The sequence below is a fragment of the Tamandua tetradactyla genome, chromosome 10 (assembly GCF_023851605.1).
Source record: "Tamandua tetradactyla isolate mTamTet1 chromosome 10, mTamTet1.pri, whole genome shotgun sequence".
Taxonomy (NCBI): Eukaryota; Metazoa; Chordata; class Mammalia; order Pilosa; family Myrmecophagidae; genus Tamandua; species Tamandua tetradactyla.
Window position 1 is genome coordinate 106,265,316 of NC_135336.1, and position 16,036 is coordinate 106,281,351.

Below are 16,036 nucleotides of genomic sequence, written 5' to 3' on the forward strand. Positions count from 1 at the left end.
GATATAAAGCTTTAATTGTAACGTAATTAATAGTGATGTGCTTTGAGAAAATTGTGATGGTTTTACTTCACATTCTTACTGAGTCACTGCAGAGCTTCAGTAGGTTAGAACAATTCGACCATCAAATCTAAATTTGGGGTGCTGAAGCCAAATGGTCACAGGTTGAATCCTGTCACCTCCAACGACATATTTGTCCTTGGCAGATGTGTTGATTGACTTGCAGTCTTTTAAAATCATTTCAGGGGGTAGATGAAAGATTTATTCCATAGTAGAGGGTAAGAAAACGTGTCACTGTTACTGCCTTCTTTCTCACGAGCCTTGCTGTGGGCAGGAGGTGGGCTGGTGGGGTGTGCGGATACCCCGGTTTCCACCAAGTGTGAATCAGTGTACGTGTATGTGCAGCTTTATTGCAAGACCCATGTTTTAGTGTTATATAAAAACTGAGGGATGGGGAGATAGCTCCCATGTAATTGCCCTAATTTCCACTTCGCAAAGAATAGTGATATTATATATTAATCTTAGAACCTTTCAACTAGGCAAGAGAAGTTGGCAGTCAAAGAGAAGAAGCCTGAACCTAGCTGAGACTTTATTTTAATATCTAAGATGACCACCAGATAAATGAACAGGATGAAAAATAATTAATGTTAAAACGTAAGAGTTGTTTTTATTGTAACAGAAGTGAAATGTAGGAACAGGGACACTGAGTATTTACCCTTTGGGGGGAGCTTGTTCAAGTCAGTCCTGTGCAGACTCAGCTCCTCCCCACCCTACTGAGATAGGTCTTCATATTTTCCTACTTTACCAAGGGTCCACTGAGATGTGGTGGGGTGCTATGATCCCCAAGATGGCTAGGTCAGTACATGATAGTGCTGAGACTTGCGCCAGCAGTGGGCTTCCAGAGCTTGCGCCCTGGGCCCTATGTTCTGCTGTTTCTTGGATCCTTACCGCTCTTACCAACCACAAATGTCAGTGCTCTCACCAGGGAGGTGGTTTTGTTATATGGTTGTTGTTTTTAAGGGTCATGATAGCAAAATGAGCAATTTCCAATAACTCATTTAGGCTCAAAGTAAAGCAATTTGGAAAATGATTTCGCTTATAATGCTCCTCTGGTCTAAGAATTTTAGTCATCTGTAGTAAAAGTTTCTTCTTTTAGCCTTAAGTATCATACAGTTATATTGTCATGAGAACTAAAGGGGTTTTTCAGGTCTATTAAAGTTAGGTTGATAACTGAAGCGAGCTGTATGAAGTCAGGCACCGTCGTGGCTAGTAACTGCTGCCGCTAGTCTTGTGCTCTGTGGGCGGTGGCCTCTCGGCTCTCATGTCCAGCCTCACCTGTGAAGTGCTTCATGTCCTTTACCTTCTGGGGGGGATAGTAAGACCAAAGGAGAGTGCACCTGTGAAGGGCCTTGGAGAGTGGGTACCCACAGCAAGGGACCTATCTGTTTTAGCTCCAACTGGCATTTGCATGAGCATGGACTTCTTCTGGGATGAAGTCAGTCTCTTTTCCAGATTTCCTTTTCTGCATAGCATTTTTTTGGCGGTGCTCTCTAGGTGGAAGATGGTGGGTGCTTTGTTGTGAAGTACAGAGCTGGGTGGAATCAAGCTGGCTCTGGTTCAAACTCTGTGGGCCGTCACCAGGGAAGTGATACTTATCCCGTGGCAATGTCCTGAGGTGCCTATATTCCCCTCAGAATGCTTTTCTCCTTATTCTTGTTATAGGTGCTGGAGATCAGAATTTATTTACCTCTATCTATCCAACACTTTCCCAGCAGCTTCCAAGAGAACCAATGGAATGGAGAAGGTATGGTGTATTTGTTTTTTGACTATATCCCCCTTCTCATTTTTTTTAGATGTTTATGTGAGCAATTCAAGTAGTGTAAGTTAAGGTTTGAGTTCTAAACCCTCTTGTAAATAAACTGAATGGTATTACCTAATTGGTGAGTCTTATTCAGGAATGTGGTAGTTTTCTTAATGAGACATGGGGGATGGTAGAAGCAAGACAATTATTTTGAGTTAAAGACCCACGTTTTTAGAAATCACTTCAGATTATTGATGGTGCGTCAGAATATCTTAAAAGTAGAGGTTGGAAAGGAGACATTTACTCATTTAACTCTCCCTGACAGCAGAAGATGTGGTAGCTATTTGCAGTCTTACCAAGAGCTCTCTCTAGCCTGAGTGCCTGTGCCCTTTTTTTTGAAGGATAAGGTATACAGAAAGATACTATTTAAAAATTGGAAGGAAAAAAATACGATAAAAAAAAAAAATAGATCAGTAGTCCCAGAGGGCTTGTGTAGTAATTAGATTCAGGTGTCAACTTGGCCACATGATGGTGCCCAGTTGTTCTGTTCCTGTGGAAAATCAGTGTGTAAATTTCTTCTAAGGCTGATTACATCTGCAGGTCAGCGAAGGGGAATGCCTTCTGCAATGTGTGAGGCTTCAAAGGAGAAGTCAGAAGAGAGAGCAGCAGCTCAGTACAGCTTAGCACAGCCCAGCACACCTCAGCTCAGACCCAGAGGTTTGGAGATCCAGAGCGACACCCGGAGAGAGCCACTGGAAGCCAGAAGCCAGAAGAAAAGGCAGCAGACACTGCTGTGTATCTTCCCATGTGACATAGAAAACTCACAGGAAACCTAGCTGCCTTTCCTCTGAGAAACTGTAAATGTGTAGCTAAGTTAAAGCCGATCCATCTCTGGTGTGTTGCATTCCAGCAGCTTTAGCAAACTAAAACATTGTTATAGGAATGTAATTGTTCATATAGTAACTTACTCAGAGGACATAATTGAATGTCTTTGAATTATTTAATAGTAATAACTTTGAATATCTTATTGGAAAACTTATTTCTTCTAAGATTGGATATTATTTGCGGAATTGTTTGGCTATTGACTTGTTAATGAACCGAATCTGATTTTAACCAGAGTATATAAAATATGTCATATCATTAGTCATTGTCCATGTAACTCTGCTTTGCTAAATCATTCCCTTCTGACCATCAGATTGTACCCTACTAATAGGAAGAATTAACTAGGCTTTTTGGGTATGAATTTACCCAGCTCTCTAGTGAATCTAATCTTGTGCCCGATTATAACGTTTTACAAGAAAGAATATGAGCAAATTCTCTTACAGAGGATTTGCTCAGCCCCAAGGGAGCCCACTCCTCTGAGAGAGAACATATCCAACAAATGGAGAACATATCCAGTTCCTGGAGAAATGGAGTAGTTTTAAATAAGATCTTAAATCTTAAATAAGTATACACAATATAGACATTCAGAGAGAGAAAAGAAAAAGATATATCCATGAAACAAGACCAAAAACCAGGTGGAGAAAAGTGTAAGTGCATACATTCATCTCCCCGCTTTCCTGAAGCCCTGCCAGTAGGAATCAAGGCCTGGAAAAGGCCTCAGTCCACATGGGCAGAGAGGAGGGGGTGGGGTGGGGCAGCAGTAGCCAGAAGATGGTGGCCGTTCTTTGAAGAACAGATGAAGGAATTGGGAAAGAATGCTGAGGAAGTTGAACTCAAGTGTCTGCAGAGGTGGCTCTGCAAGAAGCGTGTCAGTCCAGGCTGGCAATGGGACAAGATGGAGAGCTTGGAAGAGAAAGAAGAGCAGGTTTAGGAAGGGGGTTGGGCAGGAGATGTTTCCAGGAGCAGTCAGTGGCAGGTCTCCACTCCCGTGTGTGTGGTGATGAGACTGCTTGTGTCCCCCTCCACTCCCCAAGGAGCCAGGAGGGTGGTGCTGCAGACACTGGGCTCCAGACCCTGTGGTACTGGGCATAGCAGAATGCTGAGCAGATGTGCCTTTCTGACAGCAGGGACTCGGTGCAGGTGTAATTTCCACACAGTGAGAACTGCCACGTACTGGCACAGCTCAGATCTAAAGACTCTGTCGCCAGATATGCGTTCCACAGGCTGGGGATAGAAAATTCATCTCTGGAGAAACCAAATGGCCCCAGGAATAGACCAAACTATTTTCTCTTTCTCAGGAAAGTGCTGAGGGTGTGCTCCATTAGACTTAGAAACAGAACGCATTTAAAAATGATGACATACTGAGTTAAGAAAATGAAAAATGGAGGCCATTGTCAATTCCAAGAACAAAAGTTACATTATAAAACTACCATAATTATGGTCCATTACTTGGTTCATTAGTGAACAGTGCTTTTATATTTAATAATAAGGGCAATGTAGAATGTGGAATATAAAGTTGTGTGATAAAGTTCCAGAGAGGATGGAGGGACAAAAGGGGCTGGATTGGCAGAGCTAAACCAGCATCTCCCATCACACATGGTCGAGATTGTGTCTAAAATTAACCTCTCAGGAGATAGCAGTTTTCTATTTAGGGGCACAGAGGTAAGTGCCAGAACAAAGAGCTGAGAGGGTTTCGGGAGGGAAGCCACAGGAGGATGGGGTAGGCAGCTACTGTGGTGGTGTCTGTGAAAAGTTTAATATTTTATTGTTTTCACTTTAAAGTGGGTACATATATCACTTTGATAAAAACTTAAATTAATTTATTAAATCTTGGAAATGAAAAAATAATGGAAGCAGAATCTTTACTAGATGCAGTGACTATCTGAGTGCTGTTAGTGGGTGAGAAGATGGAGCTTAGAAACTCTTGAGATTCATGCCAAGAGCTGAGCATGGAAGCGTGCAGGAAAGCTGAGATGTGGACAATAGAGCCATTAGTTACTGTGGTCCGTCTCGTGGGAATTTCAAAAGGAGAGACTAGAGAGAGCAGAACACAGGCAATATTTGAAGAATTAGGAGACTGTAGGAGCTCCTGGACATCAAGCAGAATGAAAAGCACAAAATAAAATGACCATGTTGTACTGGTTTGAAATGATGTATGTACCCTAGAAAAGCCATGTTTTAATCCTAATCCCATTTTGTAAAGCAACCATTTCTTCTAATTCCTGTTCAACACCGTATGCTTGAAACTGTAATTAGATCATCTCCCTGGGGGTGTGATTTAATCAAGAGTGGTTGTTAGGCTGGATTAGCTGGAGGTGTGTCTCCACCCATTTGGGTGGGTCTTGATTAGTTTCTGGAGTCCTATAAAAGGGGAGACGTTTTGGAGAATGGGAGAGATTCAGAGAGAGCAGAGCAGAACGACATAGCCATGAGAAGCAGAGTCCACCAGCCAGCGACCTTTGGAGATGAAGAAGGAGCATGCCTCCTGGGGAGCTTCATGAAACAGGAAGCCAGGAGAGGAAGCTAGCAGATGATGCCATGTTTGTCATGTGCCCTTCCAGATGAGAGAGGAACTCTGACCATGTTCACCATGTGCCTTTCTAGATCAGAGAGAAACTCTTACTGTGTTCGCCATGTGCTCCTCCACTCAAGAGAGAAACCCTGAACTTCATTGGCCTTCTTGAACCAGGGTATCTATCCCTGGATGCCTTAGATTGGACATTTCTATAGACTTGTTTTAATTGGGACATTTTCTCGGCTTTAGAACTGTAAACTAGCAACCTATTAAATTCCTCTTTTTAAAAGCCACTCAGTTTCTGGTATATTGCATTCCAGCAGCTAGCAAGCTAGAACACATGCCGAGCAGAGTAAAGGCAGGAGGAGCAGATTAATGGCTTCCGTTAACAATCCCTGTGCGACATGCTTCCAGTTGAGGGAAAGGGCCTTTGAACCTAAAGATCTGAGTTCACTCACACTGCCATTCAAGAGGGAAGACTGAATTAGCACTTCCTGGGCAGAGAAACCAGTGTGTGGAGACCCTTTGCTTCTCTCAGGCCTTGGGGTGGCCACATGGGACCCAAGATAGCCAAGGGCCATTTAGTCACCTCTGGCTGCAAAAAGCCACATGTATTTATGTTGGAGTGCCATTCAAATATGATTTTCATTCCATGTCATGACCTGAGATGATTGGGACACACTATAATAAATAACATTTTCAGACATACAGTATATGAGATCAGAAACTTAAACATCCTCTTTGAAATAATTAAAGGATGGTCCTCAACAAGAAGAAAAACAAACTCAGAATTAAGAGTATGAAAGAAGCAACTACTAGTGAACAAGTTATGAAAATGGTATGCTAAAGTAAGATATCTATCATTTTAAAAATTGAAAAATCTAAAATTTCACGTGTGGAAGGAGAGCAGGGAGAAGAAAGTGCATTGTTCTAGTCTGCTCAAGGAAAGGATAGGCATTAGCTTTAATCGTTGAAAGAAAAATTTAAGCTTATGCATATTAAAATAATAATGTAAGCAGCAGTGGACTAGAAAAAGGTTGTCAAACTTTTAACCAGCAGCGAGACAAGGTAAAAATGGAAGATTAATTTCACAAAGGACAGGAAAAAGAAGAAAACCTGTACATGAAAGATACACAAGTTCAAGCATCAGCAGAATCATGTTAAATGTGGTTGGTTTCTAATTACTAAAGTAGAGCCTCCTTAGTTGGATTAAAAAATACAAAATTCAGCTTTAGATGTTTAAAGGAGACACTGCTGCTAGAAGTTGAAAATAAAGGGATGGAAAATTGATACAGGCAGCATAATTTATTTTTTAGAAGCATGGTAAAATAGTGCTGCATCCTTGGATCAGATGTCTAGTTTGTGGGATTTTGCTGTGGTGATGTAGCTTCTTGGGTTGAGAAGCTCTGCACACAGAAACCTGTTCTTTCAGCAGACTGTTCTCTCGCAGATACACGTTGTTGCAGTAAACTCAGTGTGATTAAAGCTTTGATAACTTTAAAGTGCTCTTGGACTCTGGAGCTGCTGTTTGCCTCTGAGACAGTCATTTAGAGCCTGAGCTGCGTGCGAGCAGAGCCCACGCGCTCAGAAGTCTGCACAGTTGCCAAGGGCCCTGCGGGCTCAAATGTGTTGCTGTGCATGTATCAGGGAGCAGAGTGGAAGGTGTCGGGGGAAGGGGCTTCCAGATGTAAACTGTGTTTAAGATGGTTCATAAAGTATTTTAGACAATATCAATGAATGTTACATTTTTGAATTTATAAATCTGAATTAAAGTATTTGTTGTTGCCACTTTCCTTGCTCAGCATTCTTTAGTCATTTTCTCAGTGACTTTTAAAAAAATCGTTTATAGGTCCTATGGCCGTGCTCCTAAGATGATTCACCTGGAGTCCAGTTTTGTTCAGTTCAAAGAGGAGCTGCTGCCCAAAGAAGGAAACAAAGCTCTGCTTACCTTCCCCTTTCTTCATATTTACTGGACAGAATGCTGTGTAAGTATTCATCGAGGGAAAACGCAGGCAGCTCTGAGTTTTCAGATTCTTTCCCTGAGGTGCTCTTTGTGTCAGGTTTCCTTGACCTGCCCCCATGTGAGCGGCTGTGTTTCTGCCCTCTGCTCAGGGCCAGTGGGCTGCCCTCGGCACATTCGCCCAGTCGAACCCTGGCTCCTGGGCTGTGAGCTCCTGCAGCCACCACGTTCTTGTCCTGTGGCCACCTAAGTTTAATCAGGTTAAATTGGGTTTTGAATATTTCCTTCCAATTTCATTTTCCTTGAATTGTTTGTCCACCGCTGTGGCACTTACGAGGTTTGATATCTGTTTAGGTTTTCTTGTGTGTCTTTCTTATCTCATTGCCTCTCCAGGAGACATTCCATGAAAGTCCATCACACTAGGGAACACTAGTATGTGGGCGTGATATTCTTTGTTTTCTGCCTCTCTACATTCATGAATCCAGAAAGAAAGATTTCATTTGCTATAGAATTCTTCTGTCATGAGCTGATAGAAAATTCTGCAGATTCTTTTCTTCTTGTCTGTCTGTTGACTTTGAAGTCTCCAGTTTGCAAGCACTTAGCAATATACATAGTCCATAAATCATTATATACTGTGATAATTTAACCAAAATTTGAGGATGCAGAGGTAGTTTTTAATGATGACAAATATGTGTAAGTGTACATGTGTGTGCGTTTCATGAGTGGATGATTCTGCAAGGACTTGATAGCTACTCCTGGCATGAACAGTTGGCACTGGTGCAGGAGTGGGTGGCATGAGCTGTTTTCTGTCTCTACTATGCTGTTTGCTCTGATCATGGAGACAGACCAGGAAGAACGCCTGGCCGCTGGAGGAGGTGATGCTGCCAAAGGTTGGCTCTTCATTTCTCACTGTTCAGAGAGTGAAAGACTCTCTCCTGGCTGGCTGGCTGGTCCGCCGGCTGAACTCAGTGCTCCCCACAAGGCAGAGAACAGACTGCGCTCAAGAGCTCAAGGGCCCTAGTGTATGGTACAGCCAGCGTGGAACCTAGGCTCTTTCTCATGTTGCTGCTTTCTGCAGGAAAATAAAAAGACGTTATCAGGCATACTTGGAGACAGGTGTGCTTTCAAACTTGACTAGTTTTCTGTTGACAAAAATAAGAAGAATTCGTAGTAGTTAGGGAAGCAGAAAGTGAAAGTCCGCCTTCCATAACCCTTCCCGTTCTTTCCCTCCACATAGACCAACAGTGGTTGGACAGGCATTTCTCTTAAGTTGTTTTCCTATACCCGTTTATTTCTTGTTTTTTTTTAATTGGATTATAAACCTACCATTCGGTTAAAAGTGAAATAAGCATTCACTTATTTCACGTTTAACCATACATAATCTTGGATATGTTTTTCACATCAGTACGTACAGAAACTCATCCTTGCTAATTTCATTCCCTTGTATGACTACTTGTATGATGGGCATTTGCAGTGTTTCTAGTAAACATTCTTACATATATATATATAAACACACACACACATACATACATATCTTAAAGCAGTTGTAGGAGTATTGCTGTAGGATACATTTCTGAAAATGAAAATAAAGGGCCAAAGGTATGAGCATTTCAGAATTCTAGTAGATTTTACCTAATTATTCTCCAAAAAGCTGGTACTGTATAGTTTTGCAAACATTTGCTATCCATAGATATTGTTGATCTTCAAAATGTTTTTCAGAATTATAGGCAAAAATAATCCCATTGCTAGTTTCAGTTTTTTATGAGATTGAATATACTTTTATGTTCATTTTTGTATATATTTTTTGTGAATTGCCTTTTATCGTTGCATCTTAATATTTGCCTCTTACTATTATTATTGTATATCTATTTGTTTTTTACTTTCACCTTCGCGAAACATTTTTTAATTGTGCAAGTGTGTGTCTGCACAGGATTCTCACGGAGGCAGAGCCCCCCGCATCTCACCTCCCACCCCTGGTGGCAAGCTGGCACCTGTGCTTCCTGGTGCCCTTGCCGTCTCGTTGGCCTTTCTTGTTGCTTAGCTGTCAGGAGCCCGTTTGCTCTGTGACGTGCTGTTTTCACTTGGCAGTTTGTCTTGGTGGTCCTGCCAGGTCACTTTTTAACTGCTGGTTAATATTAGGACATGTTTTATTTGGATACATCCATGTAGTTTGTTTTTTGTTTTTTTGGTATAACAAGCAGTGCTTCATTGACACATCTTTGCATATGTGCTCTCAATTTTCTGAGATTTGTAAAAATAGAAATTCTAAGCCCCTATTTTTTATTTAAACATTTTATTTTGAAATAATTTCAGACTTGTGGGAGAATTGCAACAATATTTTTTTTTTCTCTTTTAGTAGCAATTGGAAGATCTTCTGCCTCCCATTACTTTTTTTTTAAACTTTTTTTATTGTTGAAATATAACATATACAAAAAAGCAGTAAATTTTAACAAGTAATAGAACAAATTTCAGTGTATAGTAGGAGTTGCAGTTCCACAATTTCAGGAGTTTCCTTCTAGCTGCTCGAAGACACTAGACGAAAAAGAAATATCAATATAATGATTCAGTAGTCATACTTATTTGTTATATCCTATCTTCTCTGTTACAGCTCCTCCTTCTCCTTTGATCCTCTCCCAATCTTTAGGGATATTTGGGCAGTGACCCTTCTAATTTCTTCATGTGGAAAAGGGGTTTTGACATTATGGAATAGGGGATGCAACTGGTTGATATTCGGGGAGAGACTGGTCTCTCTGGGTTTCAGGGCTTATCTGACCTAGGGACCATCTAGAAGTTTTAGGTTTGTGAAAAATAAACTTAGTGAGTGAAACTTTTTATAGAGTCTTAGATAGGGCCCTGGATCTTCTTTAGGATTTACAGGAATCATGTTGGTTGGGGGTTGGTATACCATGACAATTAACAGTGTCTAACTGAAACTTGTATAACCACCAGAATAGCCTCTTGACTCTATTTGAAATCTCTTAGTCACTGATGCCTTATTTTATTACATTTCTTTTCCCCCTTTTGGTCAGGTAGGCATTGTTGATCCCATGGTACCAGAGCCAGGCTCATCCCTAGGAGTCATCTTCCATGCTGCTTGCAGCTCTGGACGTCATTTCCCATGTAGGGGGGTGGGTATTGGTTTCACTCCAGAGTTTGGCTTAGAGAGAGAGGCCACTAGAGTTCCAACAATAATTTAAAAATAATACAGAGTAGGTGCAAGGGTAGTTCAGTGGTAGAATTCTCACCTGCCATGCAGGAGACTGGGTTCAATTCCCAGTCCATGCATGCCCTCCCCCCAAAAAACAAAAACAAAAAAAAATAAGCAGAACAAACAAAACCCAACCAACCAAACAAAAATTCAACAAATGGTACTGCAATAACGGGATACTCATTTGTTAAAATAATGAAATGTGACCCCGTCATACAGCATATCAAGAAAAACCTAATAATAATAATAGAGTACTCTAGCGTACCTCTACCCAGATTATCAACTATTTAACATTTTGCCACATTTGGTATAGCATTCTGTTTCTGTCTGTCTTTTTCTAAACAATTGAGAGTAGGTTGGATACATCATGCTCTGTTAACACAGTGTTGTGGCTCCTTTCACTGCCATGTACACTTCCTAAGAACAAGGATATTCACTTGTGTAACCACCTTACATGCAGTGATCCAATTCAAGAAAATTAATACTCATATAAAGAATACAGTCTATATTCCAGTTTTTCATTTGTCCCTTCATTATTAGGTCCAGTCCGGGATCATGGATTATATTTAATAGTCATTGTCTCTTCAGTCTCTCTCTCTTTTTTTTTTTTATTAATTAACGGAAAAAAAGAAATTAACCCAACATTTAGAAATCATACCATTCTACATATGCAATCAGTAATTCTTAACATCATCACATAGATGCATGGTCATCGTTTCTTAGTACATTTGCATTGGTTTAGAAGAACTAGCAACACAACCGAAAAAGATATAGAATGTTAATATAGAGAAAAAAATAAAAGTAATAATAGTAAAAACAAAACAAAACAAAACAAAACAAAAACCTATAGCTCGGATGCAGCTTCATTCAGTGTTTTAACATGATTACTTTACAATTAGGTATTATTGTGCTGTCCATTTTTGAGTTTCTGTATCTAGTCCTGTTGCACAGTCTGTATCCCATCAGCTCCAAATACCCATTATCTTACCCTGTTTCTAACTCCTGCTGGACTCTGTTACCAATGACGTATTCCAAGTTTATTCTTGAATGTCGATTCACATCATTGGGAGCATACAGTATTTGTCTTTTAGTTTTTGGCTAGACTCACTCAGCATAATGTTCTCTAGGTCCATCCATGTTATTACATGCTTCATAAGTTTATCCTGTCTTAAAGCTGCATGATATTCCATCGTATGTATATACCACAGTTTGTTTAGCCACTCGTCTGTTGATGGACATTTTGGCTGTTTCCATCTCTTTGCAATTGTAAATAATGCTGCTATAAACATTGGTGTACAAATGTCCGTTTGAGTTTTTGCCCTTAATTCCTTTGAGTAGATTCCCAGCAATGGTATTGCTGGGTCGTGTGGCAATTCTATATTCAGCTTTTTGAGGAACCGCCAAACTGCCTTCCACAGTGGTTGCACCATTTGACATTCCCACCAACAGTGGATAAGTGTGCCTCTTTCACCGCATCCTCTCCAGCACTTGTCATTTTCTGTTTTGTTGATAATGGCCATTCTGGTGGGTGTGAGATGATATCTCATTGTGGTTTTGATTTGCATTTCTCTAATGGCCAGGGACGTTGAGCATCTCTTCATGTGCCTTTTGGCCATTTGTATTTCCTCTTCTGAGAGGTGTCTATTCAAGTCTTTTTCCCATTTTGTAATTGGGTTGGCTGTCTTTTTGTTGTTGAGTTGAACAATCTCTTTATAAATTCTGGATACTAGACCTTTATCTGATATGTGATTTCCAAATATTGTCTCCCATTGTGTAAGCTGTCTTTCTACTTTCTTAATGAAGTTCTTTGATGCACAAAAGTGTTTAATTTTGAGGAGCTCCCATTTATTTATTTCCTTCTTCAGTGCTCTTGCTTTAGGTTTAAGGTCCATAAAACTGCCTCCAATTGTAAGATTCATAAGATATCTCCCTACATTTTCCTCTAACTGTTTTATGGTCTTAGACCTAATGTTTAGATCTTTGATCCATTTTGAGTTAACTTTTGTGTAGGGTGTGAGATATGGGTCTTCTTTCATTCTTTTGCATATGGATATCCAGTTCTTTAGGCATCATTTATTGAAGAGACTGTTCTGTCCCAGGTGAGTTGGCTTGACTGCCTTATCAAAGATCAAATGTCCATAGATGAGAGGGTCTATATCTGAGCACTCAATTAAATTCCATTGGTTGATATATCTATCTTTATGCCAATACCATGCTGTTTTGACCACTGTGGCTTCATAATATGGCTTAAAGTCAGGCAGTGCAAGACCTCCAGCTTCGTTTTTTTTCCTGAAGATGTTTTTAGCAATTTGGGGCACCTTGCCCTTCCAGATAAATTTGCTTATTGGTTTTTCTATTTCTGAAAAATAAGTTGTTGGGATTTTGATTGGTATTGCATTGAATCTGTAAATCAATTTAGGTAGGATTGACATCTTCACTGTATTTAGTCTTCCAATCCATGAACACGGTATGCCCTTCCATCTATTTAGGTCTTCTGTGATTTCTTTTAGCAGTTTTTTGTAGTTTTCTTTATATAGGTGTTTTTTGTCTCTTTGGTTAAATTTATTCCTAGGTATTCTATTATTTTAGTTGCAGTTGTAAATGGGATTCGTTTCTTGATTTCCCCCTCAGCTTGTTCATTGCTAGTGTATAGAAATGCTACAGATTTTTGAATGTTGATCTTGTAACCTGCTACTTTGCTGTACTCATTTATTAGCTCTAGTAGTTTTGTTGTGGATTTTTCCGGGTTTTCGACGTATAGTATCATATCGTCTGCAAACAGTGATAGTTTTACTTCTTCCTTTCCAATTTTGATGCCTTGTATTTCTTTTTCTTGTCTAATTGCTCTGGCTAGAACCTCCAACACAATGTTGAATAATAGTGGTGATAGTGGACATCCTTGTCTTGTTCCTGATCTTAGGGGGAAAGTTTTCAATTTTTCCCCATTGAGGATGATATTAGCTGTGGGTTTTTCATATATTTCCTCTATCATTTTAAGGACGTTCCCTTGTATTCCTATCTTTTGAAGTGTTTTCAACAGGAAAGGATGTTGAATCTTGTCAAATGCCTTCTCTCCATCAATTGAGATGATCATGTGATTTTTCTGCTTTGATTTGTTGATGTGGTGTATTACATTAATTGATTTTCTTATGTTGAACCATCCTTGCATAGCTGGGATGAATCCTACTTGGTCATGATGTATAATTCTTTTAATGTGTTGTTGGATACGATTTGCTAGAATTTTATTGAGAATTTTTGCATCTGTATTCGTTAGAGAGATTGGTCTGTAGTTTTCTTTTTTTGTAATATCTTTGCCTGGTTTTGGTATGAGGGTGATGTTGGCTTCATAGAATGAATTAGGTAGTTTTCCCTCCACTTCGATTTTTTTTGAAGAGTTTGAGGAGAGTTGGTACTTATTCTTTCTGGAATGTTTGATAGAATTCACATGTGAAGCCGTCTGGTCCTGGACTTTTCTTTTTAGGGAGCTTTTGAATGACTAATTCAATTTCTTTACTTGTGATTGGTTTGTTGAGATCATCTATGTCTTCTTGAGTCAAAGTTGGTTGTTCATGTCTTTCCAGGAACCCGTCCATTTCCTCTAAATTGTTGTATTTATTAGCGTAAAGTTGTTCATAGTATCCTGTTATTACCTCCTTTATTTCTGTGAGGTCAGTAGTTATGTTTCCTCTTCCATTTCTGATCTTATTTATTTGCATCCTCTCTCTTCTTCTTTTTGTCAATCTTGCTAAGGGCCCATCAATCTTATTGATTTTCTCATAGAACCAACTTCTGGTCTTATTGATTTTCTCTATTGTTTTCAATTTCATTTATTTCTGCTCTAATCTTTGTTATTTCTTTCCTTTTGCTTGCTTTGGGATTAGTTTGCTGTTCTTTCTCCAGTTCTTCCAAGTGGACAGTTAATTCCTGCATTTTTGCCTTTTCTTCTTTTCTGATAAAGGCATTTAGGGCAATAAATTTCCCTCTTAGCACTGCCTTTGCTGCGTCCCATAAGTTTTGATATGTTGTGTTTTCATTTTCATTCGCCTCTAGGTATTTACTAATTTCTCTTGCAATTTCTTCTTTGACCCACTTGTTGTTTAAGAGTGTGTTGTTGAGCCTCCATGTATTTGTGAATTTTCTGGCACTCCGCCTATTATTGATTTCCAACTTCATTCCTTTATGATCCGAGAAAGTGTTGTGTATGATTTCAATCTTTTTAAATTTGTTAAGACTTGCTTTGTGACCCAGCATATGGTCTATCTTTGAGAATGATCCATGAACACTTGAAAAAAAGGTGTATCCTGCTGTTGTGGGATGAAATGTCCTATAGATGTCTGTTAAGTCTAGCTCATTTATAGTAATATTCAGATTCTCTATTTCTTTATTGATCCTTTGTCTAGATGTTCTGTCCATTGATGAGAGTGGTGAATTGAAGTCTCCAACTATTATGGTATATGTGTCTATTTCCCTTTTCAGTGTTTGCAGTGTATTCCTCACGTATTTTGGGGCATTCTGGTTCGGTGCATAAATATTTATGATTGTTATGTCTTCTTGTTTAATTGTTCCTTTTATTAGCATATAGTGTCCTTCTTTGTCTCTTTTAACTGTTTTACATTTGAAGTCTAATTTGTTGGATATTAGTATAGCCACTCCTGCTCTTTTCTGGTTGTTATTTGCATGAAATATCTTTTCCCAACCTCTCACTTTCAACCTATATTTATCTTTGGGTCTAAGATGCGTTTCCTGTAGACAGCATATAGAAGGATCCTGTTTTTTAATCCATTCTGCCAGTCTATGTCTTTTGATTGGGGAGTTCAGTCCATTAACATTTAGAGTTATTACTGTTTGGATAATATTTTCCTCTACCATTTTGTCTTTTGTATTATATATATCATATCTAGCTTTCCTTCTTTCTACACTCTTCTCCATATCTCTGTCTTCTGTCTTTTTGTATCTGACTCTAGTGCTCCCTTTAGTATTTCTTGCAGAGCTGGTCTCTTGGTCACAAATTCTCTCAGTGACTTTTTGTCTGAGAATGTTTTAATTTCTCCCTCATTTTTGAAGGACAATTTTGCTGGATATAGGAGTCTTGGTTGGCAGTTTTTCTGTTTTAGTAATTTAAATATATCATCCCACTGTCTTCTAGCTTCCATGGTTTCTGCTGAGAAATCTACACATAGTCTTATTGGGTTTCCCTTGTATGTGATGGATTGCTTCTCTCTCGCTGCTTTCAAGATCCTCTCTTTCTCTTTGACCTCTGACATTCTAACTAATAAGTGTCTTGGGGAACGCCTATTTGGGTCTAATCTCTTTGGGGTGCGCTGCACTTCTTGGATCTGTAATTTTAGGTCTTTCGTAAGAGTTGGGAAATTTTCAGTGATAATTTCTTCCATTAGTTTTTCTCCTCCTTTTCCCTTCTCTTCTCCTTCTGGGACACCCACAACACGTATATTTGTGCGGTTCATATTGTCCTTGAGTTCCCTGATACCCTGTTCGAATTTTTCCATTCTTTTCCGGATAGTTTCTGTTTCTTTTTGGAATTCAGATGTTGTATCCTCCAAATCACTAATTCTATCTTCTGTCTCTTTAAATCTATCATTGTAGGTATCCATTGTTTTTTCCATCTTTTCTACTTTATCCTTCACTTCCATAAGCTCTGTGATTTGTTTTTTC

The 16,036-nt window shown here is 39.4% G+C and overlaps 1 protein-coding gene across 4 annotated transcripts in view; it reads left to right on the forward strand.

The window, feature by feature from the left end:
- The window catches only part of TRAPPC10 (trafficking protein particle complex subunit 10), a 118,494-nt gene that overhangs the window by 32,948 nt on the left and 69,510 nt on the right, over positions 1–16,036 (forward strand). For 2 of the 4 annotated variants that reach the window (XM_077119129.1, XM_077119130.1), the window contains exons 2-3: positions 1,720–1,801; positions 7,045–7,180. The exons of 1 other annotated variant lie outside the window; for it this stretch is intronic. In XM_077119129.1, the coding sequence (XP_076975244.1) occupies positions 1,720–1,801; positions 7,045–7,180 (218 nt within the window). Of the gene's footprint in view, positions 1–1,719; positions 1,802–5,566; positions 6,034–7,044; positions 7,181–16,036 lie in introns of those variants that run through there. One more of the 4 variants, XM_077119131.1, reaches the window with a different exon arrangement.